Here is a 14,696-nt window from a genome sequence, read left to right as displayed (position 1 = left end):
TATATATATATATATATATATATATATACAAATCAAAGTCCTTCGTTAGTAGGCACCGTCCTAGCCCTGATAGAATAGGAAAACCGGACGTGAAACCATATAAGCCGTGTAATATATATATATATATATATATATATATATATATATATATATATATATATATATATATATATATATATATATATATACATATATATATATATATCACAGTTTTTCCAGAGGCATGTTGGTTTTAGCGGGGTTGACTCAGCTCGTACTCCTATGCGGCATTGTCACCAGAGCGGGGGCGGTGGGCCTGAGTCTGGGGGAGGTGGTGCATGCAGGTGGCGGATGGGAGGAGGACGTTGCACAAGCAGCGAGTCAGGTGGTGAAGCGCTACCTGGCTGGATGTCACCTGGTGCTGGCCGCCCCTCGCCCCTCGCGTGCACTGCCTCACCTCATCAGGTAAGCACATCTTCTTTCAACACACAAGGGGCACATCACGGAACACACGTCAGAGACGCCAAAGCTACGCATATAAGCAAGGCAAGTGTCTAGAGGATGGTACAATGGGCTAGAGTCGGAAAAACTACACTAGTATGGCAGGTGTCTACAAACGATAGTATCATAGGCTAGAGTCGCCAGACTCATTCAGGTTGAGAAGGCTGCACATTCAAGTAGGCTACAGTAGCACGACATCTTATTTGCTTTCACTACTACTACTACTATTACTACTGGTTCCAAGGCGTCTCTCTGAGGTGGGCGAGCTGGCAGTGTTCCTGCAGCCTTGCGGAGACGCCAAGCTGCTCCACGTTAGCACCAAAGAAAAAGTCTTCCCAGGGAATGATGGAGTGCCGTACTTTTGGCGCGAGGTGTGGGGGTCCAGCAAGGCCACGTGTCGCGCCTTCCTGCTTGACCACACCGCTTGCGGCACCGATACAGCCGCCAGGTGAGGCACGCTCATGAAATGTGAGGTTTGCCTATTTCAGATATAAATACACAATTATGGTTAAGAAAAGTATATAATTCATTTCGTTATTTAGTCCTCTCGTTAGCCTCTCATGTACCAGATTTGGTGAAGACTTTTCTTTTTTCCTTTAAGCATAAGTATACCTTGATCTCCGCTTGAAACTTAGAGATACATCGTTTTTTAATGGGTGTAAATATGCTCAGAATGCTTCTTTCACTGAGCCTGTGGATGATTCCATGTTTCCTTGCAATATAAATAATTTTCAACCTATTATGTATAAGATTTTTCACAAGAATCCCCAAAGATATGCGAACCACTGATTTCATTAAAGCTTAATCCGGAAAGAAGTTAAGAACGCCTATTTCATTAGTATTACAAAAAGCTTCACCTAATTTACATTCTTTACTAAGAACCTATCGCTAATAACTGAACCGCAAGAGTAAACATAGAAGTTTCATCAATTACCACGCTATCAAGGCTTTTTATGAGCTTGGAATCCATCATGATTTCGTCTTTATTGTTTCATTTTGACTAGCTTTCGTTCCAATTTAATTGGTAAAACCTTAATGACATAGTTACCAAATAAACTAAATTCTAGAGCTGGAGATGCGAAAAAACATGTTTGAGGTGTTATTCGTGTTATTACGTGTGGCTTTCAGATTGGTGTCGTGGTCTGGGTTGTGGCTGCAGCCCAGGACTCGGGTGGTTCTGATTGGCAGTGGGGAGGACGTTAACGAGCTCTTCCAACACTCAGCTCTTCGCAATTCTCTTCACGTCCTCTACATCACACGTCGTTTTTTTACTTCATACAATGCGAGAAAGACGACAAAAAACAGTAAATGGAATTACGCAATGTTATTTTAAAGATCAATTAGATACTTGTATTATTCATACATATCTCACACTGGTTTGTATCATAATATCAAGTCTTTAGCGTGAGTGATTTTTTTTTTTTTTTATTATTTATTTTGGACACAGCAGTATTTTTTTTTCTTTCTTTCTTCCTAATACAAAGTAGGTAAGCGCCGCGCCGTGGAGGTGTACAGTCGGTGCCTTTACTGCACGGCGCAGGAAACCAGACCACGGTTGCTTCACCAGTGGGACTTGGAAGACGGCATATCTAAGAACGTTGAATTGCTTAATGGTAAGATTCTCTCTCTCTCTCTCTCTCTCTCTCTCTCTCTCTCTCTCTCTCTCTCTCTCTCTCTCTCTCTCTCTCTCGTGTAGGTCATCTTGCCTTAGTGGGTGGATTTGGGACCTGATCGTAGACACCAATTGTCCGGTTGTCTGCCAATGTAGAGTTTGGTTCCCTCGGCTCCGCGGACCAAGGATTCCCTTATGCAGCGCCATGTCGTCTCTTAATGTTATAATTGTTACATACATAGTAATATTCAGCAACTCGACAATATAGATTAACTCAGTATTAACTATTTTCTAGTACATTAGATGTCGCTATTTACAGGTGATGCAGAGGACTTCAAGGGTTTCAAGTTTATTGTTGTTTCGATGTCTTATTTTCCATACATAAGCTACAAGTATATACAAAGTGCTAACGGCCCTATAGTACTCTACCTTGAGGACTCTCTCAACACTCGCATGCTTAACACTCTTGCTCGGCATATGAACTTTACGTAAGTACCCTTAAGTCGCTAAAGAATAATCTAGTGATGGCACTGAGAATAATATTTCAGATGAGAGATCCTCTTAATGTGCATTCTCTAGCTTAGTAACTGTATTAAGATATTCTGAGATAATATCATACCCATCTTTGGTAAGGATTCTTCACAAGGCGACTCAAACCTGATCATCCTCTTTTAAAAAGGTTTCAATGAAGTCTTACTGCTGTCTCACATGGCACTTTTCAGTAGAATCTGTCAATCATCAATTTCTAAAATATCCTCTAAAAGTTTCTAGCCTCTTACGATTTTTACCTGTTGTCATTGGTACCTCTGTCTGCTCTCTCAAGCCTATCAACAGCCAAGTAACGCATGGTTTTGTTCTTTTCTGCATTATCTGTCTAATCTCTCACATTCCCAAATTAACACAGTAAGTATCCTTTCCTCTTCTTTACGGATGACTTCCATACAACATTTTATTTATTTAAACCACATTATTTGTCAAGCGTCCTTCTCAACATTATATACTCACGAGGAAATATCATAAAACTCTAAATTTGCAGAAAGCCAGATATTACTCTCCAGACAGACGCCCTCCGTTCAGTTGACGTACTCAGCCGACCATATCCTCAAACTGAAATTTCTTAGCTGGTCCCTCACATAATATTCAGAATTTGTATTTCACCCCTTGGACAGTTAAATTATGAAGCTGAGAGTTCCGTGTCGTATACGCCAAAGGTTCTCATTCTCCCAGGTGCTGAATTAGTGCATGAGACTTGTGCAATCATGTTCATGGCCATGTTACATCCACAGTAGGCCTCCATTGAGAGAACGTTTTGTGTCCTTTCCCTGATCATGTAAAGGTCATGGCACTCATGTGTACCGCACCTCCATCCATACAGTAAGGCAAGGAAGTTTTTCATCACATACTCGTAAACTAAATTCCTTTTCCTTTAACCAACTGAATGGGCATTAATATTAACGATGTGTGTGTGTGTGTGTGTGTGTGTGTGTGTGTGTGTGTTAGGTACGAGCTGCGGCATGCGTCTGACGGGAAATTCGGAACAAAGGCGGAAGGCGGTAACTGGACAGGCGTGGTGGGCACTCTGCAGCACGAGATGGCAGACTTCTCCATGGACCTGACAGTGACGCCCGAGAGAGCAGAGGTGGTGGAATATTCAAGGGCATACATTGATGAGTCCCTTGTGATTCTGTCGTCTAAGCCAAAGCCCTTGCCTGAGTACTTGTCGGTGGTCAGACCTCTTGAAGGTGAGTGTTTATGGCCTAACACAAATTTCATTCACATCATTCATCACATTCATTTCATCACATCATTATATTTGCTGCCAGTTTCGTTCTAGAGTTGTCTTGAAGCTCATCTCGTCACAGTAACGAAACTTATCTTCTGAAGATATTGGTTGTCTTGTATTAGTAAGGTGGGCTGAATTAGGTAAAAGGAGATAAAGAATCTGGAAGAAAGAAAGCAATTGGCAGAGAGGACACAGAAAATCTAGGATCGTGAAAGTGGTTCTGGCAAGAGTTGGTACATTGAATTTCCAGTTTAGATATTTCATAAAGGATTACCCAGTATTTTCAATGTAGAGGAGATGACAGTTAACTGACATTAAAGGAGAGAGGAGCGTTATCTAAAAGATAATGTCCAGTGGATACTAGGATTTTTCCCCTCTCAGTAAACTGCTAGAACCATACCGAGTTAGTCGTCTGGCCAATGGTGCCAAATCTAAGATGGAGTCACCAACGTAAGACAATTTCTGGCAAACTATCGATACTTTCGATACTTCCTAAGTCCATGTTCTGTTTACTTTTGTTCGTCGACTCGGACAGGCGAGGTGTGGGGAGCAATTGTGATGTGCGTCATGATCTGGGGCTCAGTGCTGTGGATGATGGAGAGACTGTCGCACTGGATTAGCGGAAGGCGTTACCTCAGCTTCACGTCGTCCATCTTCTATGGCTGGGGTCTGCTGCTTGAGGATCGACCCTTTGAACCTCCTTCCACCACGTCCAGCCAGGTTAGATGCACATTTTTCATTTATACACCGAGATGTATCTTTCAATTTTCACAAATTGCAGGAGCTTATAATGCCTCAGATATCACGTTTCAAATAATGCAAACGCCTGTCTATTTCAGATCCTTGTCGGCATGTGGTTGCTCGTGTATCTAATAGTATCATCAGCCTACAGAGGCTCTCTCATCTCTCATCTGGTAGTGGAAAGTAAATCATCCGTTATAAACAGCATGGAGGAGCTGGCGGAGCGGGGAAAGACTCAAGGCTGGGTCTGGGGCGTCTCAGCAGTTCCAATGACCGGCGCACATAGACCGTTTTTTGCCTCCAATCCTAATCCAGCCGTGGTTGAAGTTTACAAGCACTTCGAGGTGTAAAATTGAAGTAGTTTACCGGTGCCCAGTAATTGGAAAAATTAGTGGCTTATAATATAAATGAGCGTGAATGAACGATTTGTGTGTGTGTGTGTGTGTGTGTGTGTGTGTGTGTGTGTGTGTGTGTGTGTGTGTGTGTGGGTGTTTGTGCGTAACTCAATTAATGTGTATTTCAGTTTGTCGAAAATGAAGAAGGACTGGCACGAGTCTTGGAAGGCGGTTTCTCATACATCGAAAACTATTACTTCACCAAAACACTGGTGTCCACGTACTACACGGACAGGACAGGCTACACCCCTGTCCACATCAGCACCACCCGCTACCCGATGTACGGTGGCAACGGCTGGGCATTCCGGTATCTGAGCCTCCTGCATTTTTGTAACTTGGCTCGTTCAGATTCATAAAGGTGTCGTTGCCCATTCAATTATGTTTTTTTTTTTTTTTCTTGGTGGTGGTGGTGATGTTGCTGTTGTTGTTGGTGGTGTTGGTGGTGGTGATGTTGCTGTTGTTGTTGTTGTTGTTGTTGTTGTTGGTGGTGGTGGTGGTGGTGGTGGTGGTAGTGATGGTGATGCTGTTGTCGTCGTGGTCCTCCTCCTCCTCCTCCTCCTCCTCCTCCTCCTCCAACACGCCATACACCCATCCTTCCTGTTACTCTCAAGTCTCATGTGCTGTTATGGACGATTATCCTAGTACGCCTTTTCCATATCCAATATTATTTCATTTACTTTTTCACTACCAAATCATGCACATAATGCTATACATATGTGTACAACAGGCTTAGTGAGATACAATCAGTTGCTGGTTTGGTGTTTGAAAAACCAATACAATTTAATTAATTGATAAGCGTAGAGTTATTTGCACTTTATTTGTCTTTCTTTTACTCTCGGAAACGACATCAGGAAAGGGGCGCCCTTCCGCTCACGCATCAATAACGGCATACAGCGGTTCCTGGACGCGGGGCTCATCACGACGTGGATGGATGAAGTCATTCTTTCCAAAGTCAGAAGGGAACGGGAGGCACTAAAGGAGAAAGACGTTGGATCGCAGCTCACTCTCGAAACAGTAACTATCTATGCATGCACTAAATTGCAACGTACTTGAGTCCAGTAAACGTATAGATTCCAAGTTAACGTGGATATTAACTTGCTTGGTGGTGTCTTTTCAGGCCAGCGACGGTCAGGTGGTACTTGGCATCAGTCACCTGCAGGGCACATTCTACACGCTCTTTCTGGGTCACACTCTAGCTTCCCTTTCCTTCTTCTGCGAGATTGTACTGAGGCGCCGCTGACTGTGCAAATGCAGACTACCGAGCGTAAATATACGTGCTAAGATAGGGAATAAAATGTGCTTCCTGTACTTCTGCAAGGACACTAACCAACTGAATATGAATGTTTTCTACTCATAGTAACTTTTTTTCTGCAAAGTAACTTCAAAACACTGTTTGTACAACGAAATTAACCATCAAGAGCGGCTGTTGTTGACGTGGCTCCGGTCTGGAGGAGCGTCGTTTAGGAGCATAGCCAAGCAAACCAGGAAGACACCGTGCGAAAATGGGTGCGGCATCTGCAGGGGTAAGATTTGAGCGGAATGATATGTAGCCACATGGATGTCAGACTTCCCTTGTCTTATGTAAATAAAGATCATGTACATTTCCAGAAGTTTTCCGATGAAATTTCGCCATTAGATCTGTCTGCGAATATTTTTGTACTTATATGTAATATCATGATTCAAGATTATATTTCTCATGAAAAGACCTTTTCTTGTTACGGATACTAGCAGCAACATTGATGAAAGTCATCCTGAGCCTTGATAGTAAATGCAGTTTGATTGGATTTTGTCTCTGTAATTTCTGGCAACATTAAAAACTAAATAAGAGCTGAACACAATGCGAGCAGTTTACTCACAGTGGTCCCAAAAGATGAATTTGAAATATAATGTTGGTACTACTGACAATTTTACTTCATTAAAACACATTATATGGGAGGTCCACCTCCCAGAGGGATTTGTTCCAATTTATCTATAATTTTTCGAATTGGTACCATACTAGTCGTATTATGTAAACGCGGTATATTATGTTCAAATGATTAATCTGGGGAGTCTTAGCAGTTATCGGGTAGAACTCACGAGTGTTCGCCTTACCTCTCGCGTTATTCGCTGCCTAATGAACAGGAGCACACAAAGTGTCTCCATTCCGCAGGAGATCCGAACCTTGGACCTCTCTGTTGTAAGTCAAGCATGCTAACAGCTGACAATCAGTCGCCTCAGCCATCATTTTCCATGTTATTTTACTCCTCATTGCTATTGTCTTTTTTTTTTTTCATTATTCTCTAGGATTCATTTAGTGTTTTGTGCAATATGTTCTCGGTTTGAATGATGCACACCCTCTAGACTGCTTTCTCCATATATGGAGCAAAATACCTTTGTATAACTTGTTCTCCAAAATTTTTTTTCCTGCTATCAGTCACGTGACGTCACGGCTTTCAAGATGCTTGGCCACTCCGCTCACTCAGTTCAGTTAGCACAACCCCAACTCTGCTGCGCTGTTATCACCCTAGCCGTCTCTGATGGATGTCATCAACCCTGAAGCCTCAGTCAGGTTGTTCTACACTTAGGGAACGTGAAACAGACTGGCAGCTAACACCCGGAAGGAAGGCTTTTAGGGCAGAGACTACAAGACACACCAGCAAGCACGTCATAACCCTTTCACCGCTGCAGTTTTTTTTTTTTTTTTTCATTATCATCTACAGTACAACTTTCAAACAATTTTCCCAATACTGTTTCTTAAATATGTAGTTCTGTAACTTATTAAAGACGATACTAACAGCGCTCTGAAAAGACGATATTAACCTTTTCTTTCCTTTTCTGTGTCCCTGCAACAACTGTCCATTTACAGTGCATCTATCTTTTTTTCTAAGTCCATGCAAACAGTTCTCCTTTTACAGTGTTCTGAATGTTAATCAAGCATGACCATAGCAATGAAAGCTGAGTTGCATATATTCCTTCCTCTCTGCAGACCACACCAGCAAGGAGGCGCCTTTCCGAGGAAGCATCAACGACGGCATCCAGCGGTTCTTGGACGCGGGGCTGGTGGCGCTGTGGATGGACGAAGTCATCATCAACCACGTGAAGAAGGAGCGCCAGGCTTTGCAGGAGCGAGGCGATGGGCCACAGCTTGCTCTCGTCAAGGTGGTTGCATCTGTTGTTTGAGAATCGAACCGGAACTTGCTTTAGTCTAATACATATATTCGAAGTAAATACCGTAATGCTTTTTTTCTCCATGCTTTTACTATCACTTCTACTATTATTATTATTTTTTTTTTTTTATCATTATTGCATCAGTCCAATACACGCGCATCTAAATTCACGCATTTATCCAGTGCGCCAGTCCTTTTTTCCAGTATTCATTTATTTACCATTATTGTTATTATTATTATTATTATTATTATTATTATTATTATTATTATTATTATTATTATTATTATTATCCAGGCCAGTGACTTGCAAGTGATGTTCGGACTCCGGTCACCTGCAGTGCACATTCTACACTCTCATCCTGGGACACACTCTAGCTTCCCTTTCATTCTTCTGAGGTTGTACTGAGCCGCCGCTGATTACAACATAGACTGCTGGCGAACATTCACCATGCAGGACAGTGAACAGAATGTGTTTGTCGTTAGTTTTGTACATTAACTTAAGAATATTATGAACCCCTGGTATAATGAACATGTGAAAAATTATTATTCTCTCTAAATGAACACACACAAAAAACATAGCCCATAAGTATTTAAGCTGCACACACACACACACACACACACACACACACACACACACACACACACACACACACATATCACAATCAACACTAAGAGAAACACTAAGGAATTGCACAAAAAAACAAAAAAGAGCGAAGAAATATGTGAGGAAATACAGCTTTCTTAGCAGAGAAATTGGCAAATGGAATTAATTGACTGGCGAAGTTGTGTGTGTGTGTGTGTGTGTGTGTGTGTGTGTGTGTGTGTGTGTGTGTGTGTGTGTGTGTGTGTGTGTGTGACACACACACACACACACACACACACACACACACACACACACACACACACACACACACACACACCTCACTGCATCTGTCCGTGGCCCACAGTACGATAAGTTGCTCACCATAAGGGAAAGATAAAACGTGTGGTGATGCATTAGCTGTTCACACACCGGCTGTCGCTCTCATCCTCAGTCTCAGCTCGGCTTTTGTCTTCTGAACTGACACAAGTCGTCACGATTGGTGAGTTTACAAATACTAGTTACAGAGACTGACTACATATCTAAGTGATTTTCTGTAGGCGAGAGAGTTTTAGTGTAGTTTTAATTAAAATATCTACGTCAAGTTATGATTGAGATTTCAAGACTATTACAAATTAAGATGCTGCCGCTCATAATGATGTATATAAGAGCATAAGAACATAAGAAATAAGGGAAGCTGCAAGAAGCCGCCAGGCCTATTCGTGGCAGTCCCTGTGAGAAACATACCCACCTATTTCCACCTATTTCCATCCCCATCCAAAAACCCATCTAATCTTCTCTTAAAGCTCCTTTATGTCCTGGCACTAACAACATGATTATTTAGTCCATTCCACTCATCTACCACTCTATTTGAGAACCAATTTCTTCCTATATCTTTCCTAAACCTAAATTTTTCAAGCCTGAACCCATTATTTCTTGCTCTTTCCTGGTTACTGATCCTAAGAATTTTGCTAACATCCCCCTTCTTATACCCCTTATACCACTTTAAGACTTATCAGGTCCCCTCTTAACCTACGTCTTCCTAAATAATGTAAATTTAACAGCTTCAATCTCGCCTCGTAAGGAATACTCCTCATCCACTGTATCCTTTTAGTCATTCTCCTCTGTACTGATTCTAATAGACCTATATCTTTCCTGTAATGTGGGGACCAGAACTGCACAGCGTAGTCTAGATGACCAGTGCCAAATATAACTTTAATATTACTTCGGGCCTTCTACTTTTAACACTCCTAAAAATTATTCCTAATACCCTATTTGCCGTTTCTGGCCACTATGCATTGTTTTCCTAGGCGGAGTTATGAGCTAACTATAACTCCTAAATCTTTCTCGTACCCTGTACCTACCAAAGTTTCGTTGTTTAATGTGTACCTACTGTGTGGGTTTCCTCTACCTACGCTAAGTACTTTGCATTTCTTAATATTAAACTGCATTTGCCATCTGTCCGTCCATTCTTTCATCCTATCTAAATCTCACTGCAAGACGATGGCATCCGATTTTGACCTAATCAATCTACCTATCTTTGTGTCATCCGCAAATTTACTAACATCACTACTAATTCCAGTATCCAAATCACTGATATATATATATATATATATATATATATATATATATATATATATATATATATATATATATATATATATATATATATATATATATATATATATATATATATTAAGAAAAACAATGGCTCTAATACTGATAACTGTGGCACCCCACTAATTACATGACCCCACTCGGATTTAGAGCCGTTTATTACTACTCTTTGTCGCCTGTCGCTTAGCAATGACCTTATCCAGCCTAACACCCTCCCATCTATCCCGTGTGCTCTAACCTTTCTCAGGAGCCTCTGATGGGGTACCTTATCAAAAGCTTTACTAAAGTCCAGATATAAGATGTCATAACTATCACGATTATGTACTGCCTTGTACACTTTACTGTAAAAACTTAACAAGTTTGTCAGGCAAGCCTTCCCCTTCGTGAAGCCGTGCTGTGACTGATTTATCAAGTTATGTTTGTCTAAATGTTCCCTAATGTTCCTCGCTATTATTGACTCCAACATTTTATCCACAACTGAAGTTAAGCTGACAGGTCTATAATTAGACGCTAAAGTTTTATCTCCTTTCTTAAAGATGGGTACTACATTAGCCTGCCTCCACATTATTGGTACCTCACCGGACCCAAGTGATTTCCTGAAGATAGAAACTAACGGCTCACTAATAACCTCTTTGCATTCCATAAGTACTCTGGGATATAGTTTATCTGGTCCTGGTGTCTGGAACATTTTTAGCCTATCTATCTCCTGTTCCACTATCTCCTTAGTTATGGAAATATGTCAGCTTCTCATTCTCATCTGCTCTAAACATCTGTTCACTATTTGGCATATCCTGCATGTTTTCCTGCGTGAAGACAGTTAAAAAAAATACTCGTTCAGAGTTTTACTAATCTCCTCCCCAGAACTAACCAGCTCCCCATCTACTGCCTTTAATGGACCTATAGTATCCTTATTCTTCATCCTATATACCTGATAAAATCCCTTGCGGTCCGTCTTCGCCTGGCTGGCTATCTATAATTCATTATAGCCCATGGCTTTCCTCGTTAACCTCCTGCCTAACTAATTCATTATATTGTGGCCTTAAAACTTCTTCACCTGCCCTTAATCTCTTATATATACTTCTCTTAGGTGTATTACTCCTGTTTCAGTTATATTTAAAAAGTAGATATTTAAAACCGCTCTAAAATTATATACAACTAATGATAAATTCAATTAATAACAAAAGGGAGCATAAAACAAAATACAAAAGAGGTCTTTTATTTCATAAATTTTCCCACGCCCAAAGTAATGATAACTTAGATACCTTAAGAGATCAAATTCACAATAAATGTGCCAGAAAAACACAATACGTAAAGTTCATAAAAATTACTGAAAATGGGATTCAAAACGATACAAAATGTTTGGAACAAAACACGAATATCTTTTGTTTAGACGAAAACCAAAAATATAGAAAAGTATTAAAATGTAAATATGCAGGTGAGATTAACTTGAGTTTGTTTCTGTCCGCGTAAGTATGGAGCGGCATGCTTCCAAGACAGGTCTCGCCGAGCAGCACTTGTTCACGTGGCTCTGGTTCGGAGGGATGTCGTTCAGAACCATTGCAAAGAAGACAAGACGGAGTCCAAGCACGGTGCAGAAATGGGTGAAGCACCTGGTGTGGAAGAACGGTCACAGAAGCAGATACTACCAGATGGCGGCGGCCGCTGCTCATAAAACCTCATATTTAGTAATGGATGATATGTATTTGCAAAATACTCGTATCTTTCAAGAGTTTTTACATATCGGGCTGAGTGGTAATCGTGTTTGTGGATTAAGCAATATACGATTTTGTACATGCAAAAACAGTTTTACTTATTCAAAGTCACTGACACTCTGAATCAATATGATTAAATAAATAACGATTTTTTAATTTTTTTGCTTTTTCTTAATCCTTTAACTAAAATATGATATGAAGCATAACACATTGATGTCCTTCCTAGAATATCGAATTCAAAACGCATATCTGGCATGATTTCAGACAGAAATTTAAAGGAAAAAAGTTTCAGTAAATGAATGCTTAAGGTATCATCTGCAAGCTGCCTCTTCATCCTGGACGGCTTGAGAATGACAAATTGAAGCAAGGTCCACAAGATTTAAAATTCGAGTATGAGGAATACATGTTTCCATTCCAGATACAGTCACCTCCGTTATGTGTCCAGTATTAAGCTGGCTCTCTAACTGGCAGGCAGAGATTTCATGGAAAGCCAAGAGTAATACTTTCTCAGTGCTCCCATAAAACAGCAATGTAATGCCAAAAAACAAGAAAAGCTCAATAAGAAGAACAGTTAAACAAATTAAACATATGTTAAAGTTGCAAAAAAATTCAAGAACAGTGGGTCAATTATCCAAGACGACCAGTCAGAAACACGAATAAAGTGCTGTACTGATCGCTAGGTTCATGGACAATAGCAATGATGAAACACGGTGATATCAAAACTTGGTGATGAAGTGATTATAAGTCTCTGTGAGGTACTGTGAGACTAAGTTCTATAGTCACATGTCAAGTTTTAGTTTATAAGTGAGGATTGAGAGAGAGAGAGAGAGAGAGAGAGAGAGAGAGAGAGAGAGAGAGAGAGAGAGAGAGAGAGAGAGAGAGAGAGAGAGAGAGAGAGAGAGAGAGAGAGAGAGTGGCAACTCTGCTTATTCTTAATTCAATATTACATGAATGCATCAGTAATACATATTCTCATATCACAAATGTATCAACCAGAATTTTGTATCCGCACTAATTAATGACCGCATATATTCAGTTTTGCTGGGGCCGCCGTGGTACAGTGGGAACACACGCGCTTAGGAGACCGAAGAGGCCTCAGGCACACGGGTTCAGATCCTGGTCATGGTGCGATGGTAGGAAGGGCATCACTCGGGACAGCGTTTTCGTAATAACAAATCAAAGTCCTTCATTAATAGGCAACGTCCTAGCCCTGATACACTAGGAAAACCGGACGTGAAACCATATAAGGCGTATTATATATATATATATATATATATATATATATATATATATATATATATATATATATATATATATATATATATATACATATATATATATATCACAGTTTTTCCAGAGCCATGTTGGTTTTGGCGGGGGTGACTCCGCTCGTACTCCTATGCAGCATGGTCACCAGAGTGGGGGCGGCAGCCCTGGGTGTGGGGGAGGTGGTGCATCCAGGTGGTGGATGGGAGGAGGACGTTGCACAAGCAGCGAGTCAGGTGGTGAAGCGCTACCTGGCTGGATGTCACCTGGTGCTGGCCGCCCCTCGCCCCTCGCGTGCACTGCCTCACCTCATCAGGTAAGCACACCCTCGTTCAACACACAAGGGGCACATCACGGAACACACGTCAGAGCCGCCAAAGCTACGAATACAAGTAAGGCAAGTGTCTAGAGGATGGTACAATGAGCTAGTCAGAAAAACTACATGGTAGGTGTCTACAGACGATGGTATCATACGCTAGGCTCGTCAAACTCATTGAGGTTGAGAAGGCTGAACATTCAAGTAGGCTACAATAGCACATCTTGTTTACTTTCACTACTACTACTACTACTACTACTACTACTACTACTACTACTACTACTACTACTATTACTACTACTACTACTGCTACTGCTACTACTTCTACTACTACTACTACTGGTTCCAAGGCGTCTCTCTGAGGTGGGCGAGCTGGCAGTGTTCCTGCAGCCTTGCGGGGACGCCAAGCTGCTCCACGGAAGCACCAAAGAAAAAGTCTTCCAGGGGAATGATGGAGTGCCGTACTTTTGGCGCGAGGTGTGGGGGTCCAGCAAGGCCACGTGTCGCGCCTTCCTGCTTGACCACACCGCTTGCGGCACCGATACAGCCGCCAGGTGAGGCACGCTCATGAAATGTGAGGTTTGCCTATTTCAGATATAAATACACAATTATGGTTAAGAAAAGTATATAATTCATTTCGTTATTTAGTCCTCTCGTTAGCCTCTCATGTACCAGATTTGCTGAAGACTTTTCTTTTTTCCTTTAAGCATAAGTATACCTTGATCTCCGCTTGTAACTTAGAAGTACATCGTTTTTAAAATTTGTGTAAACTTGCTCAGAATGCTTCTTACACTCAGCCTGCAATATAAATAATTTTCAAGCCATTAAGTACGAGATTTTCCACAAGACATGTGAACCACTGATTTCATTAAAGCTTAGTCCGGAAAGAAGTTAAGATTTCAAGAAATTTATATAATGAACGCCTACTTCATTAGTATTACAAAAAAGCTTCACCTAATTTACAGTCCTTTACTAAGAGCCTATCGCTGATAACAGAACTGCAAGAGTAAACATAGAAGTTTCATCAATTACCACGTTATCAAGGCTT

The 14,696-nt window shown here is 41.1% G+C and overlaps 1 protein-coding gene and 3 long non-coding RNA genes across 4 annotated transcripts; all 4 read left to right on the top strand.

Annotated features, from left to right (window-relative positions):
- Nucleotides 1-246: 246 nt before the first annotated feature.
- LOC135105465 (uncharacterized) lies at nucleotides 247-1,791 on the top strand. The gene is made up of 3 exons (XR_010270857.1): nucleotides 247-444; nucleotides 725-928; nucleotides 1,609-1,791. It is a non-coding gene; the product is annotated as an uncharacterized LOC135105465 (long non-coding RNA).
- A 619-nt stretch (nucleotides 1,792-2,410) lies between these two features.
- LOC135105464 (uncharacterized) lies at nucleotides 2,411-4,589 on the top strand. The gene is made up of 3 exons (XR_010270856.1): nucleotides 2,411-2,580; nucleotides 3,593-3,834; nucleotides 4,411-4,589. It is a non-coding gene; the product is annotated as an uncharacterized LOC135105464 (long non-coding RNA).
- A 146-nt stretch (nucleotides 4,590-4,735) lies between these two features.
- LOC135105463 (uncharacterized) lies at nucleotides 4,736-6,100 on the top strand. The gene is made up of 3 exons (XM_064013587.1): nucleotides 4,736-4,960; nucleotides 5,140-5,318; nucleotides 5,863-6,100. The coding sequence occupies exons 1-3, from the start codon at nucleotides 4,823-4,825 to the stop codon at nucleotides 6,062-6,064; spliced, it is 519 nt and encodes a 172-aa protein (XP_063869657.1). The 5' UTR covers nucleotides 4,736-4,822; the 3' UTR covers nucleotides 6,065-6,100.
- Nucleotides 6,101-13,064: 6,964 nt separating this feature from the next.
- Nucleotides 13,065-14,442, top strand: LOC135106003 (uncharacterized). Its single transcript, XR_010271088.1, has 3 exons — nucleotides 13,065-13,199; nucleotides 13,415-13,648; nucleotides 13,999-14,442. It is a non-coding gene; the product is annotated as an uncharacterized LOC135106003 (long non-coding RNA).
- The last annotated feature ends 254 nt before the right edge of the window (nucleotides 14,443-14,696 follow it).

Source organism: Scylla paramamosain, chromosome 12, assembly GCF_035594125.1.
Source record: "Scylla paramamosain isolate STU-SP2022 chromosome 12, ASM3559412v1, whole genome shotgun sequence".
NCBI lineage: Eukaryota > Metazoa > Arthropoda > Malacostraca > Decapoda > Portunidae > Scylla > Scylla paramamosain.
The sequence above is the reverse complement of the archived record's forward strand: the minus strand, read 5'-3'. Positions and strand labels throughout refer to the sequence as shown.